Source organism: Tinamus guttatus, unplaced genomic scaffold, assembly GCF_059628265.1.
Source record: "Tinamus guttatus ecotype Peru unplaced genomic scaffold, ASM5962826v1 Tinamus_guttatus_pri_ptg000510l, whole genome shotgun sequence".
NCBI lineage: Eukaryota > Metazoa > Chordata > Aves > Tinamiformes > Tinamidae > Tinamus > Tinamus guttatus.
The window spans coordinates 2,184,758-2,203,528 of NW_028289044.1; the positions used below are offsets into that span (position 1 = coordinate 2,184,758).

The following is an 18,771-nucleotide window of genomic DNA, read 5'->3' on the forward strand; positions in this document are numbered from 1 at the left end:
ATGACCTTCAGAGAAATAGATAATATCTTTTTCAGCCTTGAGAAAAACTGATTCTCCCCTCTCCTCCCAATAACTCTGCTGGCTGCAACCACGACCGGAGTAAGAAAGTGTTGGTTAACAGGCTGGGTGTGCTCTGCTGGGCGACTGAATGGGCAGGTAGTGCTTCTAGGCAAGGATAAATTAGGCAAAACATTGTGCAAGCTTTGAGGCTCCACTATTTAAAATTCGGTTGTTCCAAAAGCTAGGGTTCATTGCCTCCCTGCTAGCAGGCAACTCTGCAGAAATAGGAAACGAAATCTGCAAGAACTGTTAATTTACAATTTAAATGGGAACCTATGATTTAATTATGTAAAAGGAAAGGTTAAATACTGAAGGATAGTTGTTGTGCCCCAGCTTAGGTTAATTATTCCCAAGTCATTCCAAACTACTCAGGCTCTGCTCATATCTCTCCAGTCACCCTTCATACACACTGCATCACTTTACCACAGGGCCCTAGTGAAGGGTGGTCGTTGTGGGACATCTCTCACCAGATTCTTGAGGGAGCTTAAGTAACACATTATTTTTGCATGCTGTAGTGTGTGCATAATTTATAGGGCGAAGTAGGAAGATTTTACATCAAGATAAGAATAGCTGTAAGCAGAAAAAGCTATAAAACTAAACCAGCCAAAAAAAGGAAAAAAAAAAAAAAAAGAAAAAAAAAAGTCAGTCAGATTGGTGCATGCCTCTGATTTTCCACAGGACCACAGGATTGCCGCAATGAGAGGAGGGAAGATGTGTGCAGATGGGAAAGAGGGATGATGGAAAAAGAAGCTCTCTTTTACTGGCCATCCCCCATTAGATTGCCTGGAATAATCTGTGAAACCTGAGGAACAGTCACATCCTTTAGGATCAACCCTTGTTCAAGGACAGAGTTTGAGGAGTTGAAAGATGAGCAGAGGAAATTGAGGTTATCTTTGGAATGAAAAAAAAAAAAAAGTGATAAATGGGGGACAGTCCTTGACTTCTGAGATTGCAGGAAGATCATTTTGGACATGGAGTTCCCTATCCGTAGTGCAGCTTCATACCCTTGGGCTTGCTTAATACATTTCTTGTTAGCACTACACTTCTCTGCTAAAGCTCCCATGCAAAGCAAATGGTAATTCCAGCATCTTCAGTTTCTGGTGAAGTGCCTTGAGGTGACAAGAGTTTCAAGATGAGCTTCCGGAATCTCTTACAAAGTCAGGACCCCATGTAGCATTGCTAGATGAACTAAACAAAACGCAAGTCTCTCAAACCTCCAGTCACTTGAAAATCTCTGTCTGTCATTATTCTCCCCTGGCTTGATGACCAAGAAGCATAAAAAAGGATAAGAGCTCAGTCTTTATAAGGACATAATTTTTAAGCCATCCCTACAGATGATTCTCTTTATTTAATTTAAAAACACCTTCCATTCAATTACTGTGTATTTTTTCCCCTTGTGGTTAGTATCATACAGAATTTTACTGAGAAGCAGCTCACAACAAACCACTTCAAAGATAACACAGTGTTTGTGAAGGAAGGAATTTATCTCTGACGGTTCAGTAGCACCAGCATGTGCTGGAAAATAAGCACGTGCCACTGGACAATCTGCTGCACGCGGGGAACCCTAAACAAACAAACTGGTCCTAACGAGACCACACGCAGAGATCTAACATGTTTCAGCAATAGCTGCTTTCAGTACCTTGGAGCGTGGAATCAAACTGCACAGAGCAAATGGAGGTATTGCAAATTGCAGTTGGTATCCATGTGATAATAATTATTAGGGTGATGATATTATCATCATCTTGTCCTGTTTGTACAGCATGGTCTTGGGCCGTGTGGGGAATTGTAGGTACTACCAGAATGCAAGTCATTAACAGCAACAGAAATAAACATATCCTCCCTTGTTGAAAATATTAAGTTTTGTGAGATCTCTTTTCACATCCTCAGACAGTGCAAAACTGAGCTACCATTACCGAACTAATGCATTACAAACAGCTTGATCCTTGCAATGTGCTATTCAAAAATCACTGCCTTGTCTACAAGTGGAATACTTGCTTGAACCATGCCTGCATTTCCAAATTCTTGACATTTTCTTCCAAATAGATACAAGCAATACATAGAAAGGAAACAAATAAAAAATAAACACATAGAATTTGGCCCTATAAAATCAAGTTAATGTCTAGCTAGTAAGTTGTAACTGAAGCTATTGAATGACTGAGAAAACTTTAAATGCCTAGTCAAAAGAGTTCCCAATGATTGATTTTTCAAATGAAAATTTTAATTTTCTTCAGTTTTTTTGCTTTTTTCTTTGGTCAGAAGGTTTTCTTTTCTGGAAAAAAAAATATTGTGAATATTCATTTGAAAACCAGAGCCTGAGTTGTGCTAGTTATTAAGTTAAAAAGAACATCTATTTTGGTCTAGCAGTGATAAGACTGCTAATGCAGATTCAATATCAATGAAATCAATGATAAGGCAAAAATAACTAAAGGATATTTCAAACAGCTTTGTCTTGAATGTCCATGCAGTGCTGCAAAACATATTAATGCCACATCCCTGCCACTCCTGCCTGCAGCAATGGACACTTGTGCCTGCCTGGGGAAGGTCTGTGATGCTGGTGGGGTGTTTATCTGTGCATCAGGAAGCCTTATTTCCCAAACTAACCCCATAATCCTGTTAAGCAAGCAAAGAGAAGTTATTTTATTTTATTTTATTTTATTTTATTTTATTTTGTTTTATTTAACATTTTTTATCTGTTTGGATTTTTTAAAAGGAGCAAAGGCAGGAGCTGTACAGACAGACTACAAGTGATCTGAGAAGTCCCTCATAGCCTTAATGGCATGATTGCTGCTCTGCCATTCCCATATCTCAGGAGGGGAGGGAGAAAGGGAGAATGTACACACATAAAAGATCCATCCAGAAGGATAATCTAAAAATTAAAAAGTCAGGGAATGACAGCAGACTTTACAGGAAGGTGAACACAGCTTGTGCCCAGTATATAAAGTTAAGGGAAACGTGTTAGAGCCTTTAAATCCCCAAATACCCTTTCTCAGACAATCTAAATCAGCCTCAAGAAAATAGAGGAAACATCAAAAGGCCTCAAAATGTCAAGCACCTAAAATCCCCTCTGACTTACAGTTTCTGTCTGTCTCTTGGCTATTTTTAAAGCCAATCACCACAGTTTCTGTCATATGTTTCACATAGACATGTTCCGAGCTGGCAAACTAGTGGGTGCAACACTGACCTATATAACCATGGTAATATATGAAGGTATCTGGGCATGCTCTGAACCGTGCTTATTTATATAACAGAAAATGCTGGGTTTGATTTAGAGAGAGATGAGTGGGTTTCGCCATGAAGCTCTGCTGATAGCTAGTTCCACTACGGACAGAGATGGATCCTCTGTTCCCCGCCAGCATGTGCACTGGAGCTTGGATCCCAGACCTTCAGGAGAAACCCAACAAAGCCCATTTGCTTTATGAGAGTATATTACAGAACTCAAGAAAACCTTGCAGACTTGAGATTTGGGTGGAATCCATTTATTCAACATGTGTGAAGACTGGATTTGGAATTGGAGGATCCACAACCACCACATTGAACCCTGTCCATGTGTTACTCACATAAGCCACTCTTGATTGAAATCCTGTAAATCTTTTCCTTATATAATATTTTTCCTTGTCTGGTACAGCTTGATTTCAGTTTATACTGTTCTTTTTTTTTTTTCTTTCCATCATGTTCAAAACTGTCATAAACAGTCTGTAAACTCTGTATCGCAAATGATTTTCTAATAATAAAAAGGTATTTTCAGAACAAAAATCAGTTCCTCATGTCTAAGTTGAAAAAGGGACACTGTCACACAGTCTCAAATAAATAAATAAATAAAAACCCTTATTCATCTTAAAGTTATTATAATATGGTAAAAAATATAATAAATACAGGGAGGAATGTTCTGCAGATTCTAAATACAGAACTAAGTTTCTGGCAAGAAAAGATATACTTTCCCCAAAGGAAGATAAATCTCATGCAGCATCCCTGATGGAAGTATTTGATATATGAGTTGTTTTTTAAGAACTTGAAAACATATTTCAACAAAACTGTCCAGGTCTAGAAAAAAAAAAAAAAAGAAAGAAAGAAATCACAGGAAAAATATGCATTTTCGTCACTAATACAGTTAGTCTCTTCTTCAGTGAAGTATTTAAAACCCATCATTGGTTTGAAGAAAATGCACCCTCTCAGATCCCCTTGCAAAATCTTAGAATTCTGTGTAATTATATCTAATAATAATTCATCACCATCACTACACTCCAGCATCAAATGCTTCAGGGATTTCTACTTGCTATTTCAGGAAACATCTGTGTCAATACATCTCAGTGAAGATGTTCTCTGTGAAAGAAGCATATCACCATGTTCTTAATTTATTATTATTTACTGTTGTTCTGTCTAAATAATCCAAAAAGTTTATCCACATCTCTGAAAATCTGTACAGATTTAGCATTACTGGTTTGATGTTTTTACAAGGATTAAAGTAGCATGCTGAAACACTGTAGTAAATATTTCTTTAGTTGAAGCAAAAATACTAGACTTTGATCTTGGCGTTTATGAGAACTAGTTTATAATCAGGATGTTTTATCTATTTTTATAAGTCAAAATGGTACATTTATGAAATCATAATTTCTGAGGAAAAAATATTGAATCTTAATTTAAAACATAGAAGCACACAAAGATTTTGTTCTTCAGAATGTGAAGAAAGCTTGTTTTCAATTCCCCCAAATATTTTAACAAGAAATATTGCATATACACAAGCTTTGTGATACCAATTCACTAGTTATTAAACATATTTGAGCTCTTCCCCTCCTCCTAGCACACACTCACACACATATACATATGATATTCATGTTAACAATTTATTTCTTGGAGAGAAAAAAACAGTGATTTCTCAATCCAGTTCTCCAGAAGGTTGCTTCAGGTTATTTTAGTTTTTATGTTTAATATTGCAGGGATTTTATGGATTTACCAAAATACTATAATTTTTATTTTTAAATCACTTTTTTTTCCCCAGATAGATCCAATCCAGATCGGACCTTATCATGCTCTGTTTCAGGTCACTGCCACCATATGTAAGTGTTGTCAAGGCTATAATACATAAAGTATCTGCCCTCAGGGCTGGTTTCACTGTGGTTTTGGAACACAGATTTTATAATAAGCAGTTTCCTTCCTCTGAAGTCAATGGACTATTCGGTGGAATAAGGTTACTGAGGCACAGGTCAGATCTTCAAAGGTACATAGGCACCTAAATCCTGTTTAAGGATATTCCACTGATTTGAAGTGAGGTGCCTATCTTACCCTCTTCAAAGTCTCCCCCAAACTATAGCTACAGCCATTGAAATAGACACTCAGAAACCCCCTTAGTGTCAAAAATCCTCCAGGCAAGCAGTGACTTCATGTCCTCTAGCCTTACTAGGCCACTAACGTAAGATCTAGGCAGGCCCTCTCCTTCTTTAGATGACATTTAATTGAGGCAATATAGAGTCATCCTCTGAATTGCTCTAGCTCAAACTGAGGACAAGGCTGAAAGACCTGATGGATCTTTCGCCCTTGGACTGCTGGAGTTCCCTTGATGATACTGCATGCACGTGTGCATGAGGCTTGCTGCACAGATGGTCTGTACACACATGCTTCTGGTACGTACATCTGACACTCCTGGGACACACCGGATCAACCGAGTGGGAGCAAAGCAGCTGGAGAGCACGTAGGGAGCAGTTGATAGTGTCCAGGAGCACCATGCTTTTTGCTTGTGGTCTGTGAACGTGTGACCTCCGAAGCTGCCCAAAAGTACCAGACCGCCTGTGCTGGTGCATGGTGACAACAGCACGTGCCTGCAGCAGAATTTATCTCCTGAGCACGGTAGCCCCAGCTGGGAGTTCTGGAGGGGCGCCAGTGCAGTTGGAGTTATGAACTGGGCCTTAACTAAAACTGCTGTACACCCAGAAAGCCAGCCAAACACAGAGAAATCCTCAAAATTAAATTAAATTAAATGTCTTGGAGAGAAAGAGAGGACATGTCCGGAAAAACTCAGTTGTGTGATATTTTGACACCCAGATCCAGATGTAGCCTTGTTTGGCTGTCACCAGGACTCTGGCCACCTCATTTGAACTCATGTTTTCTGGTATATCAATGTTCTTAGAATGGTCCAGATTAGTACATATAACAGTAAACTTAGGTCAAATTTTTCTTTAGCAAATTTAAATTAAAAAGGTAGCAGGATGTAAACTGGGATGTTCAATGTTGGTATTTCAATGTCTTTCCATAAGACAGGTAACAAAAGCTGGCTGAATGCTCCCATAGAAGCATCTGAAGATGCTTCTCATTCATTTCAGTAGGAGAATATAGAACATGCATGCATATAAACTACAGACCAAAAATGATATCACTTGTTCTGTGTGGGTAATACACCAAGTGGTCTATAGGACAATCTCAGCCAGCGTTGGAAAGAATATATCAGGGAAAACAAAAACAAAACAAAACAAAAACATAATTTCTCTTTTATACATATATTTTTTTTCCAAAGTCATCACTAGTCATTCTCACTTCCATCACCTTGGTGAGTTCTTTGGTATTTGGGGTGAGGTGTATGTTCAACTAGATATGCATAGGAAAATTATTTCTTTGAATCCACAGCAAGTTTCTCCCTTTGTCCTGAATCTGAGGAAAATGCAGGTCTTTAGGCTCATGCTGGGAAGTTCCAGGGGGAGGGATGCAGACTGGGAACAGCAGGTTGAGGTGCAGGGGCAGATCTAGCTAGCAAAGTGGTCGGGGAAGGCTGGAGAAACCCCACTGCAGCGGTGGAATGGATGAGCACCCTCAAGGATGAAGGATCTGTGCAGACATTTGTGTGAAACCTCGCAATATCTTCTAGCTAATCCTTGCTACAATTTTTCCTCCAATAAAGCTGATTTGATACATCATTTGCATTAGGCAGCAGGCAGTTTTATCGCTCTTCATTTCTGAGAGGTCTTAGACCACTTGCTTTCAATCGTATAGTGTATGCTGACATCTGGTGGCATTCAGTAACCAAAACTTTGTCAAACAAGTAGGTTTTAGGTTTAAAGAGTCCACATTCTTATTTTTCCTTAGATGGATCAGAAAAACTAAAACATCTCTTAAACCTTTCCAGACTGGGCACTTAGCCCAGTGCACACCTATGTGACTAGCACAGCTCAGGATCTCTTCCTCAGAGCCCGGCTGCCAGCTAAGCAAGGGAGCACCAGTGGAAAGAGCTGGCTGTATTTAAACACAGTCATTCCACTACAAAAAGGAGCAGACTGCATCTTAACATTTCTCAGACTGAACAGGCAGAAACGACTGATGTAAAACTACCATGGGCATTAAGAAGAACAGAGTCAATGCACATCTTTAGATGGTAACACTTTTAGTATAATTGATATCATCTTTACTACGAATTGAAAAGAAGAAAAAAAAAAAAAAGATGCAAAATGGGATGTTTGACCAGCGAATGACACATGGTACAAAAGCCTTGTCTCATGGAAAGTGAGAATAAGTAGCACAGAGTCAGCTGTCATAATTTCAAAGATATCCATGATGTAGCTGTTCCATTAAAATTTGGATTAAAATCACATTTACATTTCATTTCCTCCAGTCTTTATCCTGCTTTCGATTAGTTTTAAGAGCGGTTGATGGTCTTGTGATTTGAAGATTTTGCATTTTGAATTTTGTGTACATGGCCTGGAACTTTATGTGAAATTGTGCGTTTGATCTTTGACCTCTGTTTACTACAGTCCTGATTTGCCACTAATTTGATAGCAAGCCATAAGGACCTACTGTAAACAAGCTGCTCACTTTACATAGCTATGTTTGGCTCCTAAATGATGAGGTATGCATGGAATATACTTTGGGTACTGTAGCATACTAAAGAAATAATAAAAAACACATCACTGCTTAGCTCTCCAGGTAACGTTTACATTTGGAGAAAATAAGTTGAATGCCTAATAGAGAAAATGCGATTCTTATTCATCTTAGGTTGGTTTGTTTTAAATTGTTCTTTAAAGTATTTGAGAGCTCAGTCCCTCTCTTTTGAAGTCAGCAGGAGCTTTGCCATTGATTTCAAAAGGATCAGGATTAAGCCTAAATTGCAAGGTCTAAAAGGCAAAAATGAAAATGTCTAAAGTCTACAAATCTCTCATTGATCCATCATCCAGAGAGGAAGGACAAAAGTCTTCTCCGAGGTCTTTTAAGCACATCTTGATTCCAGAACACCTGCATTGCTGTTTTTCTTATATTTGTAGACTTCAAGGTGGAAAGCAACTTCCAATCAGAACTGTAATTGATAGCATATGAAGCTGGACAGACTTGTGCCACAGACTTGTAAAGCTCCTGGGAGAAGGGAGATGAAAGCTGTTTGTTATAATCAGCAAGCTGTCTGCACAGGTCTTGCACAGGTGGTCCTGTGCTACACTGCACAATATGCCCTGCCTGCAGCCTCCCCGCACAAGGTTCCCCTGCTCACAGCTTCAGGACTTCAGGTATCACTGACGTCTTCACCTTACCTTGCCAGAAGTGCATCACAGGCTTCTGGGCACTCATCTCTGGGAAATGCATAATGAAAAGCAAGCAACGGGATGCTGGCAAACAGGCCTGCAAGAATTCAATGAGTATATACAGTCACTGTCCTTGGCAACATTTCTGAGGATCTTGCACAAATATAGCATTTTGTAGTGCTTATATGACATTAGCAGCCATGTTCTCTGAGCATGTCAAAGTCAAAGCCAAGTCATTTCCTTGATTCTGCACCAGCCAGCTGGGAACATCCATCCCAGCAGTGACTTACCCTCCATCACCAGAGCTCTGTCCTCGCTGCAGAGGACTGTGGAGAAGCTTAAATATCCTGAGGGAAGGGCTACTATCTTCTTCAAAAGAGGACAGAACCTCTTTCATGTTCTGGCTGAGGGATTGTTGTTAGCTGTGACCAATGTCCAGCAGTCCAGGATCTGGATCTTAGATAAGAAGGAGTTTATCCACAGTGACAAAGTGAAGACTCAAAGAAGCAATGGGGCATGGATTGGCAAGAAAACCTTTCCAGAAGCAACGATGGTGAATGCTCACTGTAACTCCAAGCCCTACCCAATTAACATACATCAACATAGACTTTTAGCAGGCAGCAAGGTCATTTGAGAGGAGATCTGTGCTAGGTTAGGACTGTTATGTGCTAAATCACTCTTCTGGTAACCAGACTATTTATTCCCCTTTCCATTCAACTTTGTGCAGTTTCTAGCTTGCTTTTTCTTGTACATTGTTTTCCATAAGTACTTTTGTACTTTTTCTTCTGTATATCATGTCATTTGAGGCTATATTTCCATCATGCTGCTTTCAGAAGCCACCAGAAATCGCACCAGTAGAAAAAAAAAAATAGAGCTGACTAGGTGCAAGTACAATTAACAAAGGATAATTTTTGATAATGTGATAAGTGTTTCTCTGGTCCTTTCTGGCAGTGAGGCAGGTTCCTCAGAAGAATGTTACAGAATCACAGAATGGTTGAGGTTGGAAGGCACCTTTAAAGATGATCTAGTCCAACCCCCTGCTCAAGCTGGGACACCTAGAACACGTGGCACAGGGTCTCATCCAGGCCACCCTGTCCATATTCTATTTAGTGATCATTCTGTTCCTCTCTTCTAACTCTTGCAAAATTTGTAGGGTACCCAGCAAGCACAATACAGCCTTAGTAAGAGTTTTGAGCTCCTCTCAAACATGAAAGGCTCTCTTATTTGCTTCTCAGATATGCAAGTGCATTAGGTGTCTGAATAGAAGTGAATCTGGTGCCAGAGCAAATTTTATGTGGATGACTTCCAGAGCTGAAGGCAACCAGAGGTAGGCAGCTATATAGCAAGGATGGCATAATGACCCTACTGCTTTATGTTGTCCAAGCATCAGCTGGACTAGAGTTTTGGAAGACATATGGACCAGCACCTTCTCTGATTGCCCAGTCCAAAAGGTTACAAAGCATCCGTTGCAGTCTGCAAATCCTTGTGACGCAACAGAATAATGTCATATTCTGTTAATAATATCCCATGTTTGGCCAGGCAATATCAAATAGGAATACAATATCAAAAAGAACTCAAGCAATTGAAATCCACAATAGTTTTTGTGTCTCCATTGCTCCAAAGGAACCCAGACTGATGTACTACAGAAGATGGATGTCATTTTTCAGTCTGTGCAACACTCTCTCTCCTATCCCAACATGTCTTGCAATGGAACGGGAGGAGCCAAAGATTGTTTTTCATAAACTTAAGTTTAATCATGCTAGAGCAAAAAAAAACAACTCAAGCAGCATCCACCCCACCTTCACAGGTGCTAGCTACCTCCTGCTATGCGCTGCTCGCAGGGAAATGGGTGGCTGAGTCTGACGTGGTCCAGTCACCTTAATCCGACACAGATCAGTGATGCTATTGCTCCTGTCCTAAGAGGGAAGACACACCAGGCTAGCAATAGCAAGTCAGGCCATGTTTTTGAAGATATTTTTCTGAGCTACTCCAAACTCCCTATAGTGCAACAAGGACAACAACCCAAAACACACATACACACACGGGAACCATACACGGTGCAGTCTGATCGCATCCGTGGTGATATGACCCTGGCTCACTTCTGTGCCAAATCACTGCTGTGCTGTCCTGCTAATTTATTGAAGTGTCCACTCAAAACACATTTCATTTTCATGGTTTGAAGTGGCCCTAGTCTATTCTGCCAGCTCACCTGGCAGAGGACACACCTGCTTTGAAGGAACCTCAAACAGAACTTTGTTTTGAGCAGAAAATTGTAGCACAGCCGAGTTCTGCTGGAGAATGGAAATAACTTTTTCAGTGAAAACATCCTGCAAAGTCCCCATCTTCTGCTTCTACTCCATAGGGCATTTCCCAAGTACCTTCACACAAACCAACTCATTGTCAGCTGTAGTCTGAAAACCAGCCATACACAGCTGTAGAGACATTTGCTTTTAGTGATTTGGGTTTAGTAAGAGAGGGTGGCAATTGAATATAAAGAGCTTCTAAAATACTGTTTTCTTTCTTAATAGGGCCGGCTTACAATCCAGAGAAAGGTCAAATTCATCTGAATAACTTTGGGCTATTACACATGCAAGGCAATTTGAGATTTTTAATATATAAAGCATGCCATAGCTGTCCCTAGAGTGTACGTAAGACAGAGTGGGTATGTCTGGATCCAGTGTGGAACAGTGATCCATCACTGCTAGACCAATTTCAAAAGCAATTCAACAAAAGCCCACCACAGACACCACTGCAGAAAATCTGCTCCAATAGCTTTCTTATGCAACAGAAAATCACAGTCACATCACATTTGTATTTTCAGTTAGTGGACCAACAAGAAAGAAGCAAAACAAGACGCATCCTTGAAAGCTATTTTCAGCTGCTCCTTGCACTGCTCTGTGCTCCTTTTCAATCTCTTACCAATTAGGGCTTTTGAGCCATAGAGAACCATACTGCGGAGGTCATTAGTAGCCTGATTAGGGCTGCTGTGGCTTTTGGCTACCAAAAACAGCCTTAGACACCTAGCTGGTAAAGTGTCACTCTCTTTGCTCCCCATTTTGAGCTGGGACAGAAATGATTTTCATGGAGGAATCCAAGCGCCTTTCCCAGTCCAGCAATCTTTGACAACCAGTTGCTCCTTTTCCTCTTTGCCCCAGGATTTGCCATCCAATAAGTGCAAATTGAGGATGACAAATAAGAACATTACCCTGGTGTTTCTGCTAAAATGATCTGCCTTGAAGTAGATGATGTTGACACTTAACTTGTCAGCAGACTCCCAGTTTAGCGCCCCAGTTGGAAGAATGGGCCCATTCACACATCCCTCCGAGCTATTGTTTCAGCCCTCCCTAGACCCAGGCAAACATCACTGTAGCAGTTTTCACTCCAGTTCCACTTTAAAGTTTTTTTTTTCTTTTTTTATTTTGCAACCATAAACCAAATTGCCTAGAAACCTTTTTTTTTTTTTTTAATGTAAGCTCAGACTCCAGAGAATAATTACACAATGCTGTAAAAATAGTCTGCAGCAATTTACACAGCCTGAAGAGTGAAGCTGCTTCTCTCTCAGTGTGCATAGGTGTACCTGGCTGCAGCTACTCCCAGTGTTTACAGAGGGCTCACTGGAGTTGTGATCACAGAAACCAGTATTTCAAGTTAGACCACACACATGAACAAAACGTTTCCTGGTATAATGCAAGGTTTCATATTTTGGGGTGTTACGTCACCATCTCGCTGCTTCCCCCTATCTCAGTTCACCTTCTGCCTGGGTTCAGATAACATCCCTGTGGCTAATGCACTCATTGTTTATATAGGAAAGCTGCAGAGTATTGATTTAACTTCAGCTTCTTTCCTGTAATTACGTGCTCTTCCCCTTTGCAAATAAGTTAATCATGCCGAGGGGCTGCATCCTCTTCTCTCCCTCTGCAGCCAGCTTTGGTGCTGCTTGTTTCTGCTAGCCCAAATGTTGGCTTCATCTGCTGGAAGTTCACTCCTGAGCCTGCTTTCCTACCAGCCAACCTGTCCTCCTTTCTGGATAGAGCTTGCTGATGGCTGGACCACCAGGACCACTGAAATGGAGTAGTGAATCCCTTTTCTTATACATAAAGGCAGGAGAAAACTCTGCTGTATATACATACGTGATGTATATATGTGGTATAATGAGTGTCTGTTGACCCTCATCTGCTAAAGACATTGTCAGGACTTTGGACACTTTCAAGCCCGCCTGATAACACTGCAAACTGAGACAGCCCAGTACTTCCACGCTACAGTTTTACGAGCTATCTAGATTACAAGTAGCTATCCCGTCCTGAGCCCAAAGATGCAGGGGATGCATTTTTGTTCTATAATTTCTCTAGATGCCCATTTCTGTCCCCCATGTGTTTCTGCCAAGTTCCTATCTTACGAGCCCAAATATTTTGCTCCCTTTAAGGAGTTTTTTTTAGTTGTTATTTCTCCCTCCCCCTAGAGAGCTTAAGTGATCAAATCAAAACTAACAGAACAATTATATGAAGCCACAGCTTGAAAACAAACCCAGTGCTTGAACTCTCTGCAAAGAAATGGTGCAGGAAACACAACTAAATATTACATGACAGAAGCAAGAATTTAGGTGAATGACTACATGACTATGGATCTCCCCTTTCCCCCACCCAAGACTTGCAACCTGGCAGCAAGAATGAAAAATTTGGCCATTAGATTTTGGCCCTGATTTGAAGGAGTTAAATTCCCAGGCTGCCCTTTCTGAGCAGGGTGGGGCATGGGGGAAGGTAAAGAAAAAAAAAAAGGCACCTGAATGTCCGGGGAGGGAGAGGAACAGCAAAGCCCGCTGGAATCCCGCTTCCCTCTCCTATGTATCTTGCCACAAATACCCGCAAAGCGAGTGGAGGCCTGAGGGTGGGCGATGGGCACCCTCCCCATGTGGGAACCAGCCCCCGGGAATGTCACCTTCGGGGGCCCCGGCACTGGGAACGGGCCCCTCTCTGGCCCCTGGTACCGCACCATCAAGGTAAGCACCGGCCCGCAGCCTGCGGCGGCACTCGGACACACGCGGGCTCCAAGAGACAAATGGAGCAGGTGTCGAAATCTCAATTTCTTTCTCTGAAGAGCCCCCTTTGCTGCTCACACCTGCTCTCCAGCCACCCGAGCCTCCCATGCTGCCCCCAGCATCGCTCCCCAGAGCAGCCCTTTGGGGGCAGGAACGGGCGAAAGAGCAGCGCTGTCAGAAGCTGGAGCTTTGCTGGTTTTTGTCACTGGTGTTTTCATCATTGTCAGCACTGACAGTGTATTTGGTATTTGGGAGACTGGGAAACAGAAACCGAAGCGGCCTCCACAAACTAGCAAGTGGAAGCATCTGCTAACAATAAAAATGAATTGGAGGCTGATTAAACTCTTTATCTCTTCCCTGCTTTTTGCTTCACCAACTAGAAGCCATTGACGGATATTCGGCATTTTTGTTTTTCACTGCATGAGAGGCAAAACACTTTTTTACGATGCAAAGCATTGATATAAATTGTGCAGAAAATGGCTTGTAACTAACTGCTCTTTCTGTGAATGGCTCTGAAGCAGGTTGTAAATCCAGGAAGATTCCCAAAACTTGCCCCTCTGCATTCTGCATGCAGTACTGGGTGGATATCCAGACGGCAGGAGGCATTTTTCAGGTCTCTGTTCTCAAGGAATGGGAAAACCGTGCATTGCTATCCTGGTGTCCCCAGGCAGGGGGACTTCTGTTGTCCCAATGCAGGATGAAGGCCCCAGGGAAGCTTCTCCAAGGCTGGGGTCACGCTCTCCTACGGGAAGCACAGCCAGAGGGGTATCACAGCTTGAGAGTTAGCTCCCAAGGCTGGGTAGTGCTCACTGAACTGTGTGGGGAGGCACAGGGGACACTCACCTGCATCTGGCAGCTGAGTTACAGGTTTGCTTGGAGGCCTTCATTTTCTGCATTTTGGTTTACTTCCAAAAGTGCAGCTTTAGGTGGCTACGGGTCGTGTGTTGGGGGTCAGCTTGCATTTTCCTAGGAGTTAAGTCCTTTTGTGCATCCTCATTTTCACATTTTACTTTTTTGGAAGTAGCAGAAGTCATTTCCTCCTTCCATTCCCAAAAAATGGACGGTTCTGGCTGTGTTAATGATCAGCCCAGTTTCAGGTCTGAGATATCCATGTGGGCCTGGCAGATCTCATAAAGGCATTGGGGGAAACCCAGGCCATTAGCCTGAGCTCTAAGGGACATCTGCAAACAGGGAGCTCACTGGAGGGAGTTAAACTGCTTGTGTCCACATGGCTGTGTATTGCAATGTCTCCTAGTGCTGGCATTAGATTTTTTTTTCCAATCTTTTATCAATGTGGGTTATTCTCCTGCCAGATCTCTGATCAGGCAAGTGGCATGACGGCAGCAGGGGGAATGTGTGGTCTTGGGATAAGGGCTGGAGGCGGGACTCCCCTTGGCATCACTGAGGATTTAGTTTGGTTGATGCTGTTCGAGGATCTTTATACCTGAAATCCAGCAAAAAGGATCCTGCGCTCTGACAGCCTGCCCTGACCAAGCCCCACGTTGCATGTTGTGGAACATGGATATGTTCAATGGTGTTGTAAAATTTGTTGTAACATGCGCTTAGTTACATGATGTATTTCCTGACAAACTAATATTACTGTAGTATTTTGGGTCTGCCGGAGTAATGAACATAAGAGGCTGCCACATGTGGATCTGGTCTGCTTAACAGAAAGTATATGTAATTGTTCCAGTTTAATCGTTTTTTATTTCCCTCAGTACTTCTCAAATGTTGTTTATTTATTTGAAATACAGTTGTTTATGGGAAAAAAACATTTTGCAAGTTTAGCTGAGATTAGTAACTACAGTATTACTCTTGTTTTGACTTTGTATCAGGGATGGAGAAAAGAGCTGAGTGGGAATAATCAATGAAAGCTCAGATGTAATAATTCTTCCATAATTCAACATTTCACATGGCTGTTGTTGTGTATAGTCACTGTGTGTGGCTGTTAAAGTGTGGAAGCTGAGCCAGAGGGGGAAATTCATTTTACTTCTGCTTCTTTTTCCCCTTTTGCTTGTCTCTTAATAAACTTAGAGTTATTACTGGCTGCCCAGACACTCACCTCGAGAGATTGTTTTGTTTCATGGGTTGCGGCAATAAATCATTTCAGTCCTATCCTTGAGGTTTAAAATGTTGACAGCTCCTTCAGATAGATCTACGGCCTTGTGTTCCGTGACAATATATCATGGTCTGTCACGGGCCTTTCACTCAGGTGGAGAGTCTGTGTGGTGAAGAAACCTGATCCTCCGTGTGCTCTAATGTGAGGCTGCTATCAGGTGCAATGAGAAATCCCACGGATTAAACACATCGTTGTGAGGTCTTTCTACGCTGCCTTCTGATGTATACATGGAATCTAGATTTCAAGTAAAGCAGCACAAGGAAGGCTTTAGCGCCTTCTGTCAAGATGAAAGTCTTCAGGGCTTCAGCTGGCCTTGCGTTGCGAAGGGCTCATTGCTGCCTTGTGGTGTCTGTGGGTGCGAAGCCTCAGCAGAGTGAGGACATGGTGTGATGCTGGTTTCTTTGGTGGCAGCACAGTCCCTGCTGGTGCTCCTGCTGCCATGGGCTGTGAGGAACCCAGTGTGTGAGGGCAAGGAGCTGCCACCACGGAGAAGAAAGTTATTTTTCCATTCCCCTTGGCTGAGAAAGACCCCCTAAAAACAGTGGGGATCTCTTCAACTGACACTGCTACCAGAGAAATGATCATCACACCCACAAACTTTCATCAGGGAAAGCTGTAGAGTAAGTCAAGGTGTCCACAGAAATGGGGATAAGAGTCAGGAGCCTGGCGTGGACTTTCCAAGTGAGGCAGCTTTTTCCTGCAAGCAGTGGTCACCACACATTATTACACCATTAAAATGTGAAAGGCAAATGGTGCAAAAGTCCTGTTTCTTTTCTCCACTTCAAATGTTTTTTTTTTTTCTTTTAATGCCCTTTTCCTAATCTCTGTAGGGTTCTTTGGGCTGCAACCTGCTCCTTGATGGACTGCAGATGTTAACTGTTTCAGGTTAATCGTAAGAGCAGTCACCAAGTATGGGGAAGGTAAAGACAAATAGGCTTCATTTGCAAAGACTGCAGTGGTAAGTTATCTTCTCTCCCACAGCTCCTTATTCCAGAATTACTCAATGAAAGCAAAGAAGGGTATGGAAACATTAACTCTTCTTCACCATACATAACCTCCTTGATCTTTACCTGTCAGGTTTCAAAAGGACAGATTATTTCATCTTCTTTTATGGTATGAAGCGGATCTGTATGGGGTAAAAACGCATCGGATTTCCTTACGTGAGAAATCTATATTATTTTCAGCTCTGACAAATAAAAAGCTAGGAAATGGATACTGTTCAGCCTTTAGAAAACACCTTTTTTGAATCAGTCCTAGGGAATGCAAAAAGCAAATATTAAACACACACACACAAGAAAATTCCAAAGCTTCTAATGAAAAAGCATTGCAAACTGTTGCTCTCAGTGCTGGTACATGCTCTTCTAGTGCTGTTGCCACTGTTGGGAATTCAGTTCCACTACTCAGTCCCCGTTTCATTAAGCACTGCCAGAAGGAGATGTGTTGCTCTGGTTCAGAAATGCAGGACTGTCAGCTGGGCCAGCTTTCCCCCGAGTCTTCCAGGTTCTGCCAGAGCTGTAATGCTCTCTGATTAGCATTAGTGTGAGTGAGACGCTGACAAGGGAAAGTAGAATAAAGCACAGGTTAGAAAGAGTCATCTGTATCTTTTATACAGCCTTCCTATATCAATTCTGCCATGTCAAATATCAGTTGTCCCTGCAGATGTGAAGCTGGAAATTAGTACACAGCTTATACAGATTCCAGGTTAAGGGAGGATCAGCTTCTAGGTAGTGACTTATTGAAAAGACAAGGGAAATAGTTACAGGAAAGCCTTAGCATTGCCTCCCTTGTGACGTACCATAGGCATGTTTGTATCAGCGCAAGTCGCAGATTCCTTAGGGAGAGGCAGATTTTTCCTCTTACAGTAGAGGCCGTAGGGATGGCGGAGCTGGTGTGGGAGCATTGCTGTGGGGTGGGGAGCAGCACAAGACTGTTGCTAGCCTGAGGAGTGACCGATTTGTCTGGTTAATACCGATGACTCCTCTGGGTCCCTCAAGCGTTTAACGTTACTGGCAGGCCTCCATCACCTTACCTGCGTTCCTCACACCAGTCTGGAAGGAGCTGGGGGCTCCCCAGAGGCCAGCACACCTGCGTGGGAGGCACCCATGGGGGACAAGGAACAGCCTGCTCTTTGGCGCAGCAAACCACCTCAGCAACGCATTTTGGGCTTGGGCACACAAATCCAAAGCAAATGGTACTGATGGAGGAGCCCATCTTCCAACCGTCCCCGGCACTTCTGCGTACCCAGGATTGCTGGCAGAACTGCTTGAGCTGTAGCACGGCCACAAGCTGGGCTAGTGAGCAAAGCCTTTTTATTCCAGCAGATGAATCCCAACTCGTTTTGATGGGAACTGACTCCATTGTGTGCCATTGCGTAAACAACACGTGGGAAACAAATGCCCACGCTGCGTGGGGCTGTGGTGAGCACCAGCCAGGCCAAGTGCCTGTGCCTGACTACCCTTACCCTGTGTTCTCCGAATCTCAGTTTTCAGTGTTCTTTTCCTCCCTCCTTTGGTGAAATGAGTTTGTTTTTCAGTTTCTCTGAGTACTTGTGCATTTTTTTAAATGATTAATGTGACAGTGAGTGAAATGGAGGCTTTTTAATTATGCTAATTTGGTTCAAGAGTTTTGCAAATGTTAATTAGGAAATTTCCACGCAGTACTGAGCACTATAAATCTTTCCATTCATCAGGAAGTGGGGGAGTGCAGAAGGCAAAGAGCAACAAAACCCGAGGCAAAAATTTAACATATTCTGTCTAATGCAGAAATTAGTTGTGTTTTGGGCTACTTCAAAATGGCTTTTTTTTTTTTTCCTCCAGAAAGTGTGTCAGGCATCCCATTTAGCCATTGTTTAGCCTGAAACATAGGCATTTGACATCAGCACAGTGATTCAGAACAGCAGGATTAGATCAGCTATAGGCAAGCAGATGAGAGCAAGAGCTCCTCTTTCCTTAGAGCAGGAAACTCCAGGGTTGGAACAAGTCTGAATCCCATCCCTGGGCTGGAGGGTGGGTGCCTGGCTCAGCACTGTGCATTGGTCCCTCTGTTTGCTTACAGCTTGGGACACC

General features: G+C 42.4%; 1 protein-coding gene and 1 long non-coding RNA gene across 2 annotated transcripts in view; one reads left to right on the forward strand and one right to left on the reverse strand.

The window, feature by feature from the left end:
* The window catches only part of LOC148592825 (uncharacterized), a 168,496-nt gene that overhangs the window by 83,645 nt on the left and 66,080 nt on the right, over nt 1-18,771 (reverse strand). The window lies entirely within an intron of this gene.
* The window catches only part of NIPAL2 (NIPA like domain containing 2), a 48,204-nt gene continuing 42,876 nt past the window's right edge, over nt 13,444-18,771 (forward strand). Inside the window, exon 1 of the mRNA XM_010226349.2 lies at nt 13,444-13,548. Coding sequence (XP_010224651.2) covers nt 13,444-13,548 — 105 coding nt within the window. The remainder of the gene's footprint in view (nt 13,549-18,771) is intronic.